The following is a 14,213-nucleotide window of genomic DNA, read 5'->3' as shown; positions in this document are numbered from 1 at the left end:
TGGTCTAACGGACCGAGTGCAAAACTTTTTTGTTTCAGCGCTGACCTATCATTTTTATCACTTTATTGAAAGGACCATGAAATGTACTTTCCGCTGACGTGCAAAGAGTAAGTGTCTGATAACCTTTTGACCCTCAAGAGGAGGGTTAGACATGGATTTGTTGACTGTTAACAAAGGGCTGAACTGCTTTTGCTATTAGAGCCAACTCCACCTGCCCCCTCCCCCACCCTCCCTCACCCTCCCACACCACCACCACTACGCTCGCGCTCGACAAAGATACACAGCTCAGGGCGTCAAGTTCCTATTTTTTCTTAGTTTTTCCTATTTTTATGGGCAATTCCTATTTTCTCCCATTTTCTGGACAAATTCCTATTTTTTCCTATTTTTGAGGGCTTTTTATTTTTCTGAATCCAGAATTGTATACGTGTATCCTTCTCAGAATGCAGGAATTTACATTTCAGGGGACCCAATTTTCAAAGATTTCTTGGAGGAGGACCCCCAGACCCCCACCCCTTACTTTAATTAACGTAATATACTCTTTACTATCACAAATTTTATTTCAGTACAGTTGTTTCTCAGTTGAATGTGGTATGTGTATCCAGAAGAGGGTTCCAGGGGGTCCGGACCCCCCTTTTTTACCCCAAAAAAGGGAAACCACATAAAAGATCATTTTCTGCTTAAAATTTGGAATTTCATCTTGCATTCTAGACATCAAAATTACTGCTCAGATGCTCTCAGAATGCACCAATTTTTAAAAATTTTCTTGGGGGAGTTCCCCCTAACCCCCCCCCCTAAGTGGCAACGTGCCTTAGACACGTCCCATAAGCTGCCTTTGGCACCTTTTTATAAAAGTGCCCTTTATTTCTTACTGGACGCCCTATTTTTCAAAAAGCCGGATCCGCCCATGTATACATGTACGTCATACTATTTTGGAGTAGTCTACAGGTATGGGTGCTTATGCATGTATAAACTGCTTATCAATTTTAACATGCATTTCTTATTAAAACCTCAAAATATTGTTTGCATGTGATGTAACTCCAAATATGTATATTAATAAAACCATTTGTGGTGGATCGGGACGGCTGTAGGGGTGTTGGGAGGCCATCTAACGCAACAAATATTCCTATTTAACATGTATTTTCTCACCAAAATTTTCCTCCTATTTTTAGCTCACCTTGACATCGTCAAGCTGAGCTATTGCCATGGGTCGTCGTCCGTCGTACGTCCGTCTGTTCGTCAACATTTCGCTACGGTCAACAATAACTCAGGAACCGTTTGACCCACATGTTTGAAATTGGGTATAGTTGTTACTGCTATGCTCCCATATTAAACGTCCTATTTTGTATCCGACGTATACTTTCGAGCCACAGCAATTTTTTGGCAAAAATCGGAATTGCCATTAGTCAGCAGGTTCAAAACGGATTTGCCTCATTTTTGCGTATGTGAATGAATAAGGGCTAGGGGATTTGATATTTACAAAAAACCCTACGATTATTGCAAATTAGATAGGTTTGGCATTATATAGCATATTATATAGACACGCAGATAACAGTGTGGTGTCACACTTGTCTGGTTCGTTTTACAAGATTTCATTGACAATATCTTTAATGCAAAATTGGTATTTCCTCTCCACCCTGCCGATAAAACGTCTATATTAGAGTAAAGTTTTACAAAACATGTCGAAACGCAGCATAACCTATTTATTTCAAATGCCATCGCTACAAAGTGGGTATAGTGCCATCTACGGTCACAAATTGTGATTTATTTTGGTTTATAAATTATTGCGATATACAGATGGCAATCGTTTCTATAATGTACGTCGATGGTTGCTCAATTAAAACTGACTTCTTCTTACTCACTCATTTGTGTCCTTGTTTGTGGTGAGCTACAGTGTCATTGACACTTTCATTTCACATCTGAAATTCCTATTTTCCTATTTTTTGAGCGTCACTTGTCACTTGACGCCCTGACAGCTGTATCTTTATTACTGTACTACCGGTATAGCAATTAGCAAGGCCTATCATAGATTTTAGATCTGTATTAGTAGTATCCTAGATATATGCTCTGAGCGCGAACGCGGTGACGGGAGGGCGCACTTGATTCGGTTGCCAGTGAGTTTATCAGAAGAATACCCGACTACAGTACACGTCAGTTGAGCGCTGTCGCTCTGCGGCACTTGTTTTATCTTCACTGTGATGCGAACCTGCAGTGAGTGTCAGGAAGACGTTGTGAGCTCAATATTGTGCTGCATCGGTAGCGATCAAAGTATGCATGAAATATGCTGAATTTTTATGCTATACTTTGCTATCCTTCTCTCATGCGAAAAGGCACTAAACGAATTTTAAACTTAGAGTGTCATGAGTTGTTTTATTTTTGTTTTATTATTTTATGGATTAAATTAGGAAACGAGTTGCTGTTGTGAGGACCTCTCACGAGAAATAAAATATAATACAACAATATTATGAGAAACAGAATGATGATTAAGTCATATATAATATAGCGTATTCATGAGATTTACAATTTAATATGATACGTAATTTATCAGAATAGTATGTACGGGTACCAGTGTGATTGCCTCCATGTTCCATGACCATTCACATACACTGGGTACCATTCAATTTGATTACAGCCATTCCCTGGTTAGCACTCATGTATATCATATATATGCGCTTCGCTACATGTTTCTTCTACTAACAGTAGCAAGGCAATACTTTAATATCACAACTCAATTGTCAGCTCCTATGAGATGCATGTCATGCAGCTACAGCTAGCTGCTAGTTGCTAGCTTGCTGAGCAAAAAATATGGCCTGAACTACTCGCTTCTACCTTATGTAATACTCAGCATCAGACTGTCGGTGGGTTTGAGTAAGCCGGCCTAGCACGCGTAGGAGCACGCGCCCAATATATCATCATCATATCATATCATATATATATATATATATATATATATATATATATATATCATATATCACATATATAGTATAGTACTATCACGTACTGACTCTCAGTGGCAGCAGTCGCACTATAGTGGGGGAGGATCCTGGACTGGGTGGCAATGGGTAGGGCAGTTCCCCCCATGGGCCAGGTGAGTTTTTTGTGTGTGCTTTCACAATATTGTACTTATTTTCAATTGAAAGCCTGAGTTTATCTTCGAGGACATCACGTGTACATTGTCATGCTCTGCGAAGTACTATGGTTTCTCCGGTCAGTGAGGGTAAATATGACAGCTTCAGGGCACCTTATCCAAACGTTTATGGTTGGCGATCGTACTCAAAAATAATTATTTTTACCGCGGTAGAAATAATGTAACCGCGGTTAAATTATGGCTTTTTTTTACCCAATCAGAGACCTTGTTCCACATAATTTAACCGCGATAAAAATTATTCATCCGCAGTTAAATTATGTGTAACAATTAAGCCCTTTGATTGGGTAAAATGGCAATAGTTTTACCGTGGTTAAATTATTTCTACCGCAGTGAAAATAATTTATCCACCGTTAAATTATTTGTAACAAGGTCCCTGATTGGGTAAAAAGGGTCATAATTAACCGCGGTAAAATTATAGCCCTTTTACCCCCTAAAACTTGCTTACTCTTACTATCAAATGGTGAAAGTAACTGGGTGTAGAACTGAGTGTAGAACTGGGCATTTGAATGGAATGCCAGGCTGTAGTCGAGACTGACTGATGCTAAAAGTCCCTCTTCTGGCACTTTGAGTAACCCGAGCAATTTACTCTTCTTTTACTATTTAGCTTCTAATTAGGTTATATAGGTTAGGTATCTAATAGGTTAAATATAGTAACCAATTAGTGTACAATTTTTATACTCGGATGCGAGGCCCTTGTACTCAACAACGACTGGTTTATATCTGCATATAAAGCTGGATCAATATCCAAAAAGGGTTAGAAGCCGATCATAGCTCGGGAACTCGGCCACGACATTGCTGCTAACCATGTAAGGACAAGTTGTACTTACACGCGCGTTAGGTTGTCTCCTGACTGCAAACAGCTGAAAAACACTTGAAAACTCGACTTTAAAAAACTTTTCGGCTCGATCTAAGCAAAAACGTCGCGGTTACGTAAATATGGCACCCTTAAAACTAACTGACACTAAAACAGCTCCCTTTTGCAAGAGAGAGAGAGAGAGAGAGAGAGAGAGAGAGAGAGAGAGACTATTGTCACAAAGGAATTGCCATTTCAGCATCAACAACCGATTTCTCTGCTTTGTCCAATACGAGACAGCAATTATGACCCGTCGTTAGTTCAGCGACAACATGGCATCAATCCATAAGCTACATGGCTACAGACATTTATTATGTATACTGTTACATGGTATCACTCGGCGTGGCGGCATGACACCACCAAGTCGACAGTAGACGTGGTATAGCCGCTCGCATGTTACTCTCACTGCATGTAGGGCGCACGAATCAATTATCTGAATAGTGATTTCTGCCATACCCCTCCCCGTACACGCCTTCGCCCAGGGCTGATTGAATCATTATATAGCTGTTAGCGCCATTATCATATGTAGCCTGCTAGACTGAAGCCATGGTACAGTCAGACAGTTCCGAGCTCTTTGGTGCGAATACCACGCTCACATTGGCTCCGCCACTCAATTATTCATAATATGCATGCGCTGGGCAGCGTAATGGAGGGTCATTACTACCAAGATTAAAAATCGGTTAATCATCGGGTCGTGGGTGTTACTTGTAACGGTCATGGGTGGTGGTGGCATCGCGTACGTGCCCAGATGCAGTGGCAGCAGCGACAGTCGTGCAGCACGTCCTGCAGTTTGCCGACTGAAGCACACTTGACGTGACTTGAGCATCGTTAGTTACAGTGTGCAGAGGGTGGGCGGTGGTGTTGCAAGCGAGCAGGAAGGCAGCGGGCCTAACGCACATGCAGGAGGGTGAGTCAGATTATGGGCGAAATTAACAAAATCGTGGGGGTCGTTATACGGGCTAGCTGAAGATGGGGAGGGTATTCTCAGCAAGCATTGGAGAGGGAAGGAAGACAGAGGGGGAGGGAGGGCGAGAGAGACGCACGGTGAGAGGTGTTATGCAGTAGTCCTCTTGAACTCATGAGAAACTCTTTGGAATCGCATTACGCATATACAACCACTTCTCGGCGGAAAAGGTTTGCCACATTCTGGAGGTAAGCCTCCTGAATTAGACATACGTGCTTGTACAGTTTCCTCGCTTTACAAGTTGATTGATAGTATCAGTATTCAATTCCTACAGATTGTATCAACATCAGTATCTCTTAGTGGCTGCTAGGTAATTGCGTGTCAGATTTCATTTTTCTACGCTTATCACAAATGTGTTTTGCTGTAGCGTTTGATTTTTCGTAGGGTTTATGACAGTAAAAAACTGTGTAACTTGACATTTTTTCTCCATATTACGTGTTTCATCGTTTCTTAAAAGTGACTCAATAATAAAGATCGATGACGAAGGGTTTTAAGTTAGGTTATTTACCTTTGAAAAATGTTCTACCTCTCCATGCCACTTGTGCTGCTTGTGCTTCCTTTAAAAAACAAACACTGTCGGCCAGTAAAAGCACGCAAGGTTTCTTATTGACGTGCGACGATTTATTACACGTGAAAATCTATATTCGGCTGTAACTGAATTAGATTTCCCTTGATACTTGTTTATTGCACTTTCGTCTACTAGTCTACTTTATTCTGCAACTTTCGACGTTTTCATGCCTCCGAAATAGCGTGATACGGAGACATATAATGATTTTCTAAGGGAGCTTAGTTGTGTAATGAATTTAAGGCGGTAGGTTTCTGTATTGTGCCGCCGATGTTCCAAAATATCAGCTATTATTGTGACATAATATCACCTATTACTATAACTGTTATTGTGTAAAGTAGTTTTACGTCTTGCGTTTCACACGCATTTAAGCTGATTTGACGCCACAGACGGGTGTCATTACCTGCGCACAATGTCGTTTCAGTCACTGCTACATAGACAATCCTACAACGAGGTTTCCATCCCAGATTACTTATATGAACGAATTTCATTAATTTCATTAACATGAACGGTAATCCGACGAATATCATACAGCTCGAGTTTTTGACTGTGTGTAATAATTGTTTCAAATCGACATCGGGAAGAAACGTTTACAGACAAAAGATGACAGTTCTTGAGCTTTTCTTCACTGATGCGAAGTTGGTATCAATAGTAAAAGGACACGCAGCCGCGGATAGCCGGTAAAACTGGAGTATATAGGTAGACGTAGAACCTGTACATGCATATTCACGCAATGTATTATTCGTTGGGACATCCGCTATTTCCTTGAGCACTTAGTGTCTTACCATCCCACAGGCTCGTGGTTATCGGCAATGACTATGTTAGTATTGGCAAGATGGTCTGAAGAGGCCGTTCGGCTGCATGCCCTGTAACTATGACTCGTTTCTCGAGTGCCATCGAAATCAGTGGTGCACACATTTCTGATCAGCTCTAACACTTCTAGGTCATTGCGGCTCGCAGTGCTAGCTGGTGAAGTGGTTGGTAAAACTTTAAAACTGTCTTTCCGCGATGCTTCTGTTCTCTTCGTCGTTCAGATGTTTTTTAGACCGCTATAGAGATCCGTTGGAAACAAGATAGCGGATACTTAAACTGTTGGTATACTGACACATAATGTTTCTTTAATATTTCTGTGGGTTATTACTACCTATCATCATCATCATTTAACACTGAATCGCCACTGCAATTTCACGATTGCGAGAGGTATCATTTGCATGATTTATTTCTATATTACGTCTCTGCGCTGTATTCCTTTATGTGTGTATGTATTCCTTTATGTGTTTATAGCATAATATGTACTCTATATAATTCAAAATTGCAGATTCTTGTCACTATCGTGATCGATTTCTAAAATGTTCAGAACAACACGCATATAAGAAAAGCATGCAGCTTTTCTTATATATGCGTGTTGTTCTGAACATTTTGGCAGCAGCTGACACTAGCAGCAGCTGACACTAAAAGATCCCGACAAGCAATGCAGCTTTTTAGATATAATCAAAAATTGTGAATTTTTTGTAGATTAGGTCTAGATTGGAACTAGTCACTGGGCACAATTTTAACAATAATAAGCTGAATATATATCGTGTATTATATGCATCATAATAAGCATCGTAATACAATTTATTTAGCTGGAGTAAACTTTGGTTAGAAACAGATACATGGTTATAGTGTATAAAAGATAATTTCTAATCCTCATACTAGTTAACGTGGTTAAGGAGATAATGTGTTAAAAGTTGCAACGTTGTAAAATGCATAAATGCCCGAATTAAATAGCTATATGTCATTATAGCAGGAGCGTCATAATATAGACACAGAATCTATATTATGACGCTCCTGATTATATGATTATATGTTGAAAGCTTCTATGCTTACGTGGTTATCAGCTACACTGGCCTATATTTATAATGCATTACATCATTGTCTATGGATCAATGTCATCGCCACATCGCCACATCGTCATCATTGGTTATCATCAGCATCATCAAGCACCAGTATTGTTAACATTGCTGGTGGCGTCATCAGTGTAAATAAGTAATCAGTCGCATCCATCCATCAGTAATCATGTTGTTCCACTGACATTTTTTTGGTTTCATTAATGTTACCTGTTCATGTTCCGTGACGTTTCGTTTGTTGATATTCCCCATCATCGTCGCATTGCCTTACGGTGACTAGGGAGGCATGAAAGTGAAAGACATGTATGAGATCTACAATGGCCCCTGGAGAAGTATTCTTGAACGCATGCATTTGTACAGCTTGACTTTTCGATCAGAAATGAGAGCCAAGTGCCATTTCGTTTAAAATGCTGGCTAGCTTCCGTGTGGAGCAAGTTCAGTAATTTTCTAGCAATTCGTCATGAAAACGCCAAGCTTTCATCAGAAATCGGTATAACTATTAATTTTATAGGTATTTCCAAGATTGTGATTGATTAACATAGCCTATAACCGTGCAGTACTCATTCAGAGTGGCTGGATGGAAGGCATTTATCGTGTCGTACGCTAGTGAACTCGCGAGCCATTGATTTCTGGTTGTATAGGGAACCGTCGTCACATGGCTTAAATCATGCAGATCTATTGGGCTTTTCATTTTGTGGACATACTCGCTCATAGTCTTGGCATTTTGTCTAGTGCTGGTGTTAGACGTGGTCGATTGCGTAAACAATAAACGTGAATTGCAATTTACGTGGGCGAGAATCATTGCAAAACAAGTTGCAGTCTTCGCAGCATATGTGTGACAGGCACGTCTAGCCAGCTCGCGGTGAAGATGACCGAAAATGTGCAGTATTCCCTGACTTGGATGAACTGAATTAATTCCCATGAATTGGAATTGAATGATGGAATTGGATGAATGGCCAGCTAGCGTTCCGAACAAGTGTACATGCGTCTCTGCGGTGAATGCCTATGACTTATGTGGTTGGAGTTCACCGTTACAGCAACGGCTTTGCTTTGTATTACAGCGATTTTCGGACGCCTACGATTGAATATCATTGCCGAACTAGATAAACGTAGACGCTATATTTACACCCAGTGTTCAGACTCGGAGAATTTTGGCCTCGTCTGCACCGAGACGGTCACTCGACGCTGGTGACCGCTGTAAAGTGGTGTGTGTACAACGCCAGATAGACAATACAGCAGACGCCTGTCGTTCTGCAGACGCCTGTCGTTCTGCGTACTGGGAGGAGGCACGGACGCGTGCGATGAGGGACGCAGAGCAGGCCCGGCTGATGGAGAGCACGGATAAGCTGAACAAGAACAACGAGCGAGGATGTAAGTATACCGAACACCTCCACTCGTCAGTCACCTACCCGCGGCTCTTTCTGCTGCGAGGCTTCGGTTGAGTGCGGTTGTTTCGCTTGTGTAGGTTCGTGCGGCAGTGAAACGCCTCCGGAGTCATATTTGCTATCGATTGGCAGTGAATTTCCGTTGTGTGAGGGGGTTTTCCCTGTTGTACTACTAGTACTACTAGTACGGCGGATAGGGTCTATGTCCCCCAGGGTACTGCCGGAACGTACCCTGGGTACGGTCCGGTATACCGGAACGTACCATGGTAACTATCTAGCTAATATGGTTAGGGTTGGTGTTAGGGTTAGGGTTAGAGTTAGGGTTATGGCTAGGGTTAGGGAGTAGGCGTAGGCGAGGTAGACTCGTTAGCGGAGTATAGGCGAGGTACGGTCCAGCATATTAGATAGTAGTTTTTAGTACCAGGGTACGTTCCGGCAGTACCCTGGGGGACATAGACCCTATCAGCACTAGTACGCGCGAGTAGACATTGAGGGGTGGGATGATGCCCCGGTTTGTTTTGCTTACGGGCAATAGCCCGCTGGCTATTTCTTTCCAATATAAACTGTGTCATTGTAGAGAAAGAGTGGCTAAGGTTAATTCCTTTATTTCTTTATTTCTTAAAATCTCATATTAGGTACACGAATAAGCGTTAGTCACTCGTTTCCTATGTGGTAGCGTTATAGTTCTTACTATAGTGAGTACTGATAGCTACAATCAGGAGTAGATAATAGGGAAGGAGTGTGACATCAATAAACAAGGGAAATTCGTCATTTACTAGCCTTATAACCTATTATATACCTACGATTTACTACGCGTAACTCATCCAACTTGAGCTCATATCGTACACAGTACATTCGCCTAGCATCGTGCGAAATCGTTTCCTCGTATACACCAGCAATCCGGAGATACAGACTAAAACGTACGACACGATTATCCATTCTTTGGCCATCAATCCAAAAGTATTCCCCGCCGAACTTGCAAACAAAAGGCAGCTACTAACGCACTGTCGCTCACTCGGCGAGGCGGTGTGGCTCGCTGGGAGATTGGACATCGACGCAACACTCAGCGAGATAACCTTTGACCCGGCACACAGCTACATACCGGCATACCTGCATACCGGCATACAGTTGGTATGCCCCCCACGCACGCACGCCCACCGCAATCTCCCTGCGAGCCACACCGCCTCGACGAGTGAGCGACAGTGCGTTAGTAGCTGCCTTTTGTTTGCAAGTTCGGCGGGGAATACTTTTGGATTGATGGCCAAAGAATGGATAATCATGTCGTACGTTTTAGTCTGTATCTCCGGATTGCTTGTGTATACGAGGAAACGATTTCGCACGATACTAGGCGAATTTACTGTCTACGATTTGAGCTCAAGTTGGATGAGTTACGAGTAGTAAATCGTAGGTATTATAAGGCTAGTAAATGACGAATCTCCCTTGTTTATTGATGTCACACTCCTTCCCTATTATCTACTCCTGCTACAATGTAACTAAATGAATACACGCATACATCTACTTTACAACGATTACTACATAATAATACAAACTGTTGGGGTGGGGTGAATAAAAACACAACTTTGATATATTCACTCCTGAAGGTACACACATATGTAAGCCGACAATACAGTTTAGATGAATAATTTACAAATAAACAATTGAGTGACATGAAACTAGAAACAAATGTCACCATAATTATGTGATCTGTCACTGATGCTTTCATTCTGTCAGCACCGCTTCTGTGTTATCAGCCTCTCACATGTTACATTATTAGCATCGGTGCAGAGTTTACAATCGCCCAGTTATTCATGCTTCTGATCATTTTCTTAATTTCATCTACAACCCTCCATCGGCACACTTTGAGATGCTGTTTCTCACACGAGAATAACGGTTGGTGGTCGCCCTATGACTCATCAGTCTCGCCGGGTATATCTAATACGCACGCTAGTTTTCTGTCTCGTTGCCATAGAAACGGAGTGGCCATCGTTCTGCAGAGTAGGCTGTTAGATTTGTTATATTGCCGGCTGCACCTTACTGGTCCATGTCGGGGCACACATGCAGCGCTGACCTTTGAATATTTCTAAAAGCGGTAGCGAATAAAAAAAAAATTTATTACCAGAAGCTCTCGCGGAGTGCCGTATTCATACGGAAATAACGTTATTCCATGCTGTGAGTGTTGTGCATTGATTTTCCAACAGTAGCTGCATCTATGGCGCAACATATTTTCGAAGCACGGGTTGTGAAATTGTACCAAACATGAGTGTGTATATCATATAATAAATTTAACACGAACCCGGATATGTAAATTCTAAACTCGATGGTGGCCCATGTGTTGTGGACTGATCGTATTCAGTACTGCATTTTTAGAATAAAAAGTTAAGTATTTTAAACACATCTCAAGCTAATACAGTACTTAGTAGTATTACAGTTTACTGTCAAGTAGACATCCAAGTAGAACACGACCATATACTTCATCTATATATATAAAGTAGTATATTCATCAATAGATGGCGGTGCGTAAAGATTAACATCACGTACGTGTGAATCCATGGTGTATAACCATAACGGCGCAGTGGCCTAATTGCTAGAACATCTGTCTTCTACACCGGGATTCCGGGTTTGAGTCCCAGCTGGGAACTTATTTCCCTCTTTTCTTCCTTTTTTCCCCGTTACCTACCTCTTTAGTATGTATTATTTTTAATTTTTTACTTTTTACTTTTTATTTTTAATGTCTTATCTTTTGATTTCTTATTATTTTTTACTGTTTGGGATGGGATGGCATGGCATGGCATGGCATGGGATGCGGTGCGATGGGATGGGATGGCATGGGATGTCATGGGATGGCATGGGATGTGATGAGATGGGATGGGATGGGATGGGATATGGGATGGGATGGGATGGGATGCGGTGCAATGGGAAAGGAATGGGATGGATGCATGCTTGCATGGGTGGATGCATGGATAGATAGATAGTTAGATTTTGTGGGTATTTTTCTTTCAACCAAGCGGTCACCAACTGAGTAACGCCACTGATTTCCCCGGGCAACGCCGGGTTTCCCGCTAGTTTATATATATAAAGTTGTTGAGTTTGTGTGTACTCTTATAACTAGAGAACTACGCAGCCTAGAGGAAAACTGAAAATATATTCAGAATCAGCATGTCTCGGAGGTGGTTCTGGCTGAAACAAAAATAAAAAAAAGTTAAAAAGTTAAACATTGAAAAAAATTACTAATTTACTATTCGACAATAGATGGCAGTGCGTACAGCTTAACATCTCGAATGACTGAATGATGCTTTCTACGCATAACGTCCCAGTGGTCAAATGGATAAGCCATCGGTCTCCTAAACCGGGCATTTTGGGTTCGAGTCCCACCTGGGGGAATCTTATGTTTCTTTTTGTTTTTGACTGGTTAGTATGTACTTCGGCCACTTCACCGTTAATTTAAAAATTTAAAATTTTTTACTACATTTAAAAGTTTAGTAAAAATCCAGAATAAACTATGGTAGATGATAATAATAGCGCAAATGGACGGGAAGACTTCACGGAAGCCTATGTAGGTTACAGATCAAATATATTTTAATTATTTTTTCATGGTGGGCTGAAATTCACCAAATAAAATATAAAAAAACGTAACAAATCTATATATATCAGGAGTGTATAATAGGGAGGAGTGTGACAACAATAAACAAGGGAAATTCGTCATTTACTAGCCTTATAATACCTACGATTTACTACGCGTAACTCATCCAACTTGAGCTCAAATCGGACACAGTACATTCGCCCATCATCGTACGAAATCTTTGCCTCGTAGACACCCGCAATCCGAAGATACAACCTAAAACATACGACACGATTCTCCAATCTTTGGCCATTAATCAACCGTAGAGCGCGCCTATGATTCAGACAAAAGGCAGCACGATTGCCCGCTGCCGCTGCGTTTGCTCTGTTGGAATGTAGGAAATGTGGCGTTGTGGCTCGCGAGGAGATTTGACATCGACGCAACCATAGACGAGCTAATCATGACCTATTTGCAGCTAGTATGCCCCCCCCCCCAACCGCAATCAGCAGCAGCTCTGCGGCTCAGCGCCAGCGTGTATAACGCGTGTATAAACAATGTTTATGAGCAAGCGACACCAGGACGTGTGAGGTCGCTGTCTACTGTGCTCAAGCAACACGACACGCCATCACCGTGGTCGAGATGGAGCTCTTACTCGAACACTGCTTCTAATGTTAGCCTGCCTAGATGCTTCGCACGTCGGTGTCATTTCAACAGCGCCAACACAACTTTCTTAAATTTCGGCGTTCTGTCAGCAGCTCACGAATCTTTTCGTGGCTGTTTTTCGTCTTCTGTCTTTTCTAGGATTATTCTTACGCGGTGCCTGTTGATATTTTCACTTATCGCATAGATACTACCTGAAGTTGGGTTAGTATCTACTGCTTTTATCGGCTTCTTACAGCGAGAAACAAACATAACAAACAGATGCACGCAATGCTTCCGCGTCGCCCTGCACGGCTCCAGAGCTACAGCATACAGGCTACAATAGCACTCGCCGTTGCGTCTAATGCTTTCGCCGTCGATGTCCAATCTCCTCGCGAGCCACAACGCCACATTTTCCCTACATTCACCACCACCACCACACGCCAGCGGGCAGCACAATCGTGCTTGCCTTGTTGTTCTGAATCATAGGCGCGCTCTACGGCTTGATTAATGGCCAAAAGATTGGAGAATCGTGTTCGTAGTTTTAGGTATGTTCTTCGGATTGCGGGTGTCTACGAGGAAAGATTTCGTACGATGATGGGCGAATGACTGTGTCCGATTGAGCTCAAGTTGGATGAGTTACGCGTAGTAAATCGTAGGTATTATATAAGGCTAGTAAATGACGAATTTCCTTGTTTATTGTATGTCACACTCCTCCCTATTATACACTCCTGATATATAATACCTCTCTTTAGCTCAGCTGAAGCAAGTCGGCATGCAATTTGTAGAATCGCATGATTGTCCAGTCCGTCCGTCCGTTGTCAACCAAGTTTGGGCACAAATCTTAAGCGCCTCGACAGACGGTCTTGATAATTTGTGGACGTCGGGGGGGGGGGCGGGCGCTGACTCGGGATGTCGAAATTTGGTCAAGGTCAAAGGTCAAGATAAGTGTCAATGGATCAGGGGAATATTTCCTTAACTTAAGGTATAGGAGGAAATACCGGAATTGCGGCACAAATTCAACGCGCTTACTACCGCGCTTAATAGTCGATGTATAGTGTGATGGGAGGAACTCACCAGCCTGCGAAATTGGAGTCACAGTCGTCAAAGGGCAGTCGGTGCAAGGTCAGATATCAGACATTTTCTGGAGGACATGGTAGTAACGGACGATTGTCAAAACTTTTTTGTTTCAGCGCTGACCTACCGTATTTGGT

The 14,213-nt window shown here is 42.1% G+C and overlaps 1 protein-coding gene across 4 annotated transcripts in view; it reads left to right on the top strand.

The window, feature by feature from the left end:
- Positions 1 to 14,213, top strand: part of LOC106810809 (MAGUK p55 subfamily member 6-like) — a 53,126-nt gene that overhangs the window by 16,518 nt on the left and 22,395 nt on the right. For 2 of the 4 annotated variants that reach the window (XM_014814266.1, XM_014814273.1), the window contains exon 2: positions 8,478 to 8,787. The exons of the other annotated variants lie outside the window; for them this stretch is intronic. In XM_014814266.1, the coding sequence (XP_014669752.1) occupies positions 8,718 to 8,787 (70 nt within the window). In that variant the 5' untranslated portion in view covers positions 8,478 to 8,717. The remainder of the gene's footprint in view (positions 1 to 8,477; positions 8,788 to 14,213) is intronic. 4 annotated transcript variants of the gene reach the window in all.

Source organism: Priapulus caudatus, unplaced genomic scaffold (assembly GCF_000485595.1).
Source record: "Priapulus caudatus unplaced genomic scaffold, Priapulus_caudatus-5.0.1 Scaffold17, whole genome shotgun sequence".
NCBI classification, from domain to species: Eukaryota; Metazoa; Priapulida; class Priapulimorpha; order Priapulimorphida; family Priapulidae; genus Priapulus; species Priapulus caudatus.
The sequence above is the reverse complement of the archived record's forward strand: the minus strand, read 5'-3'. Positions and strand labels throughout refer to the sequence as shown.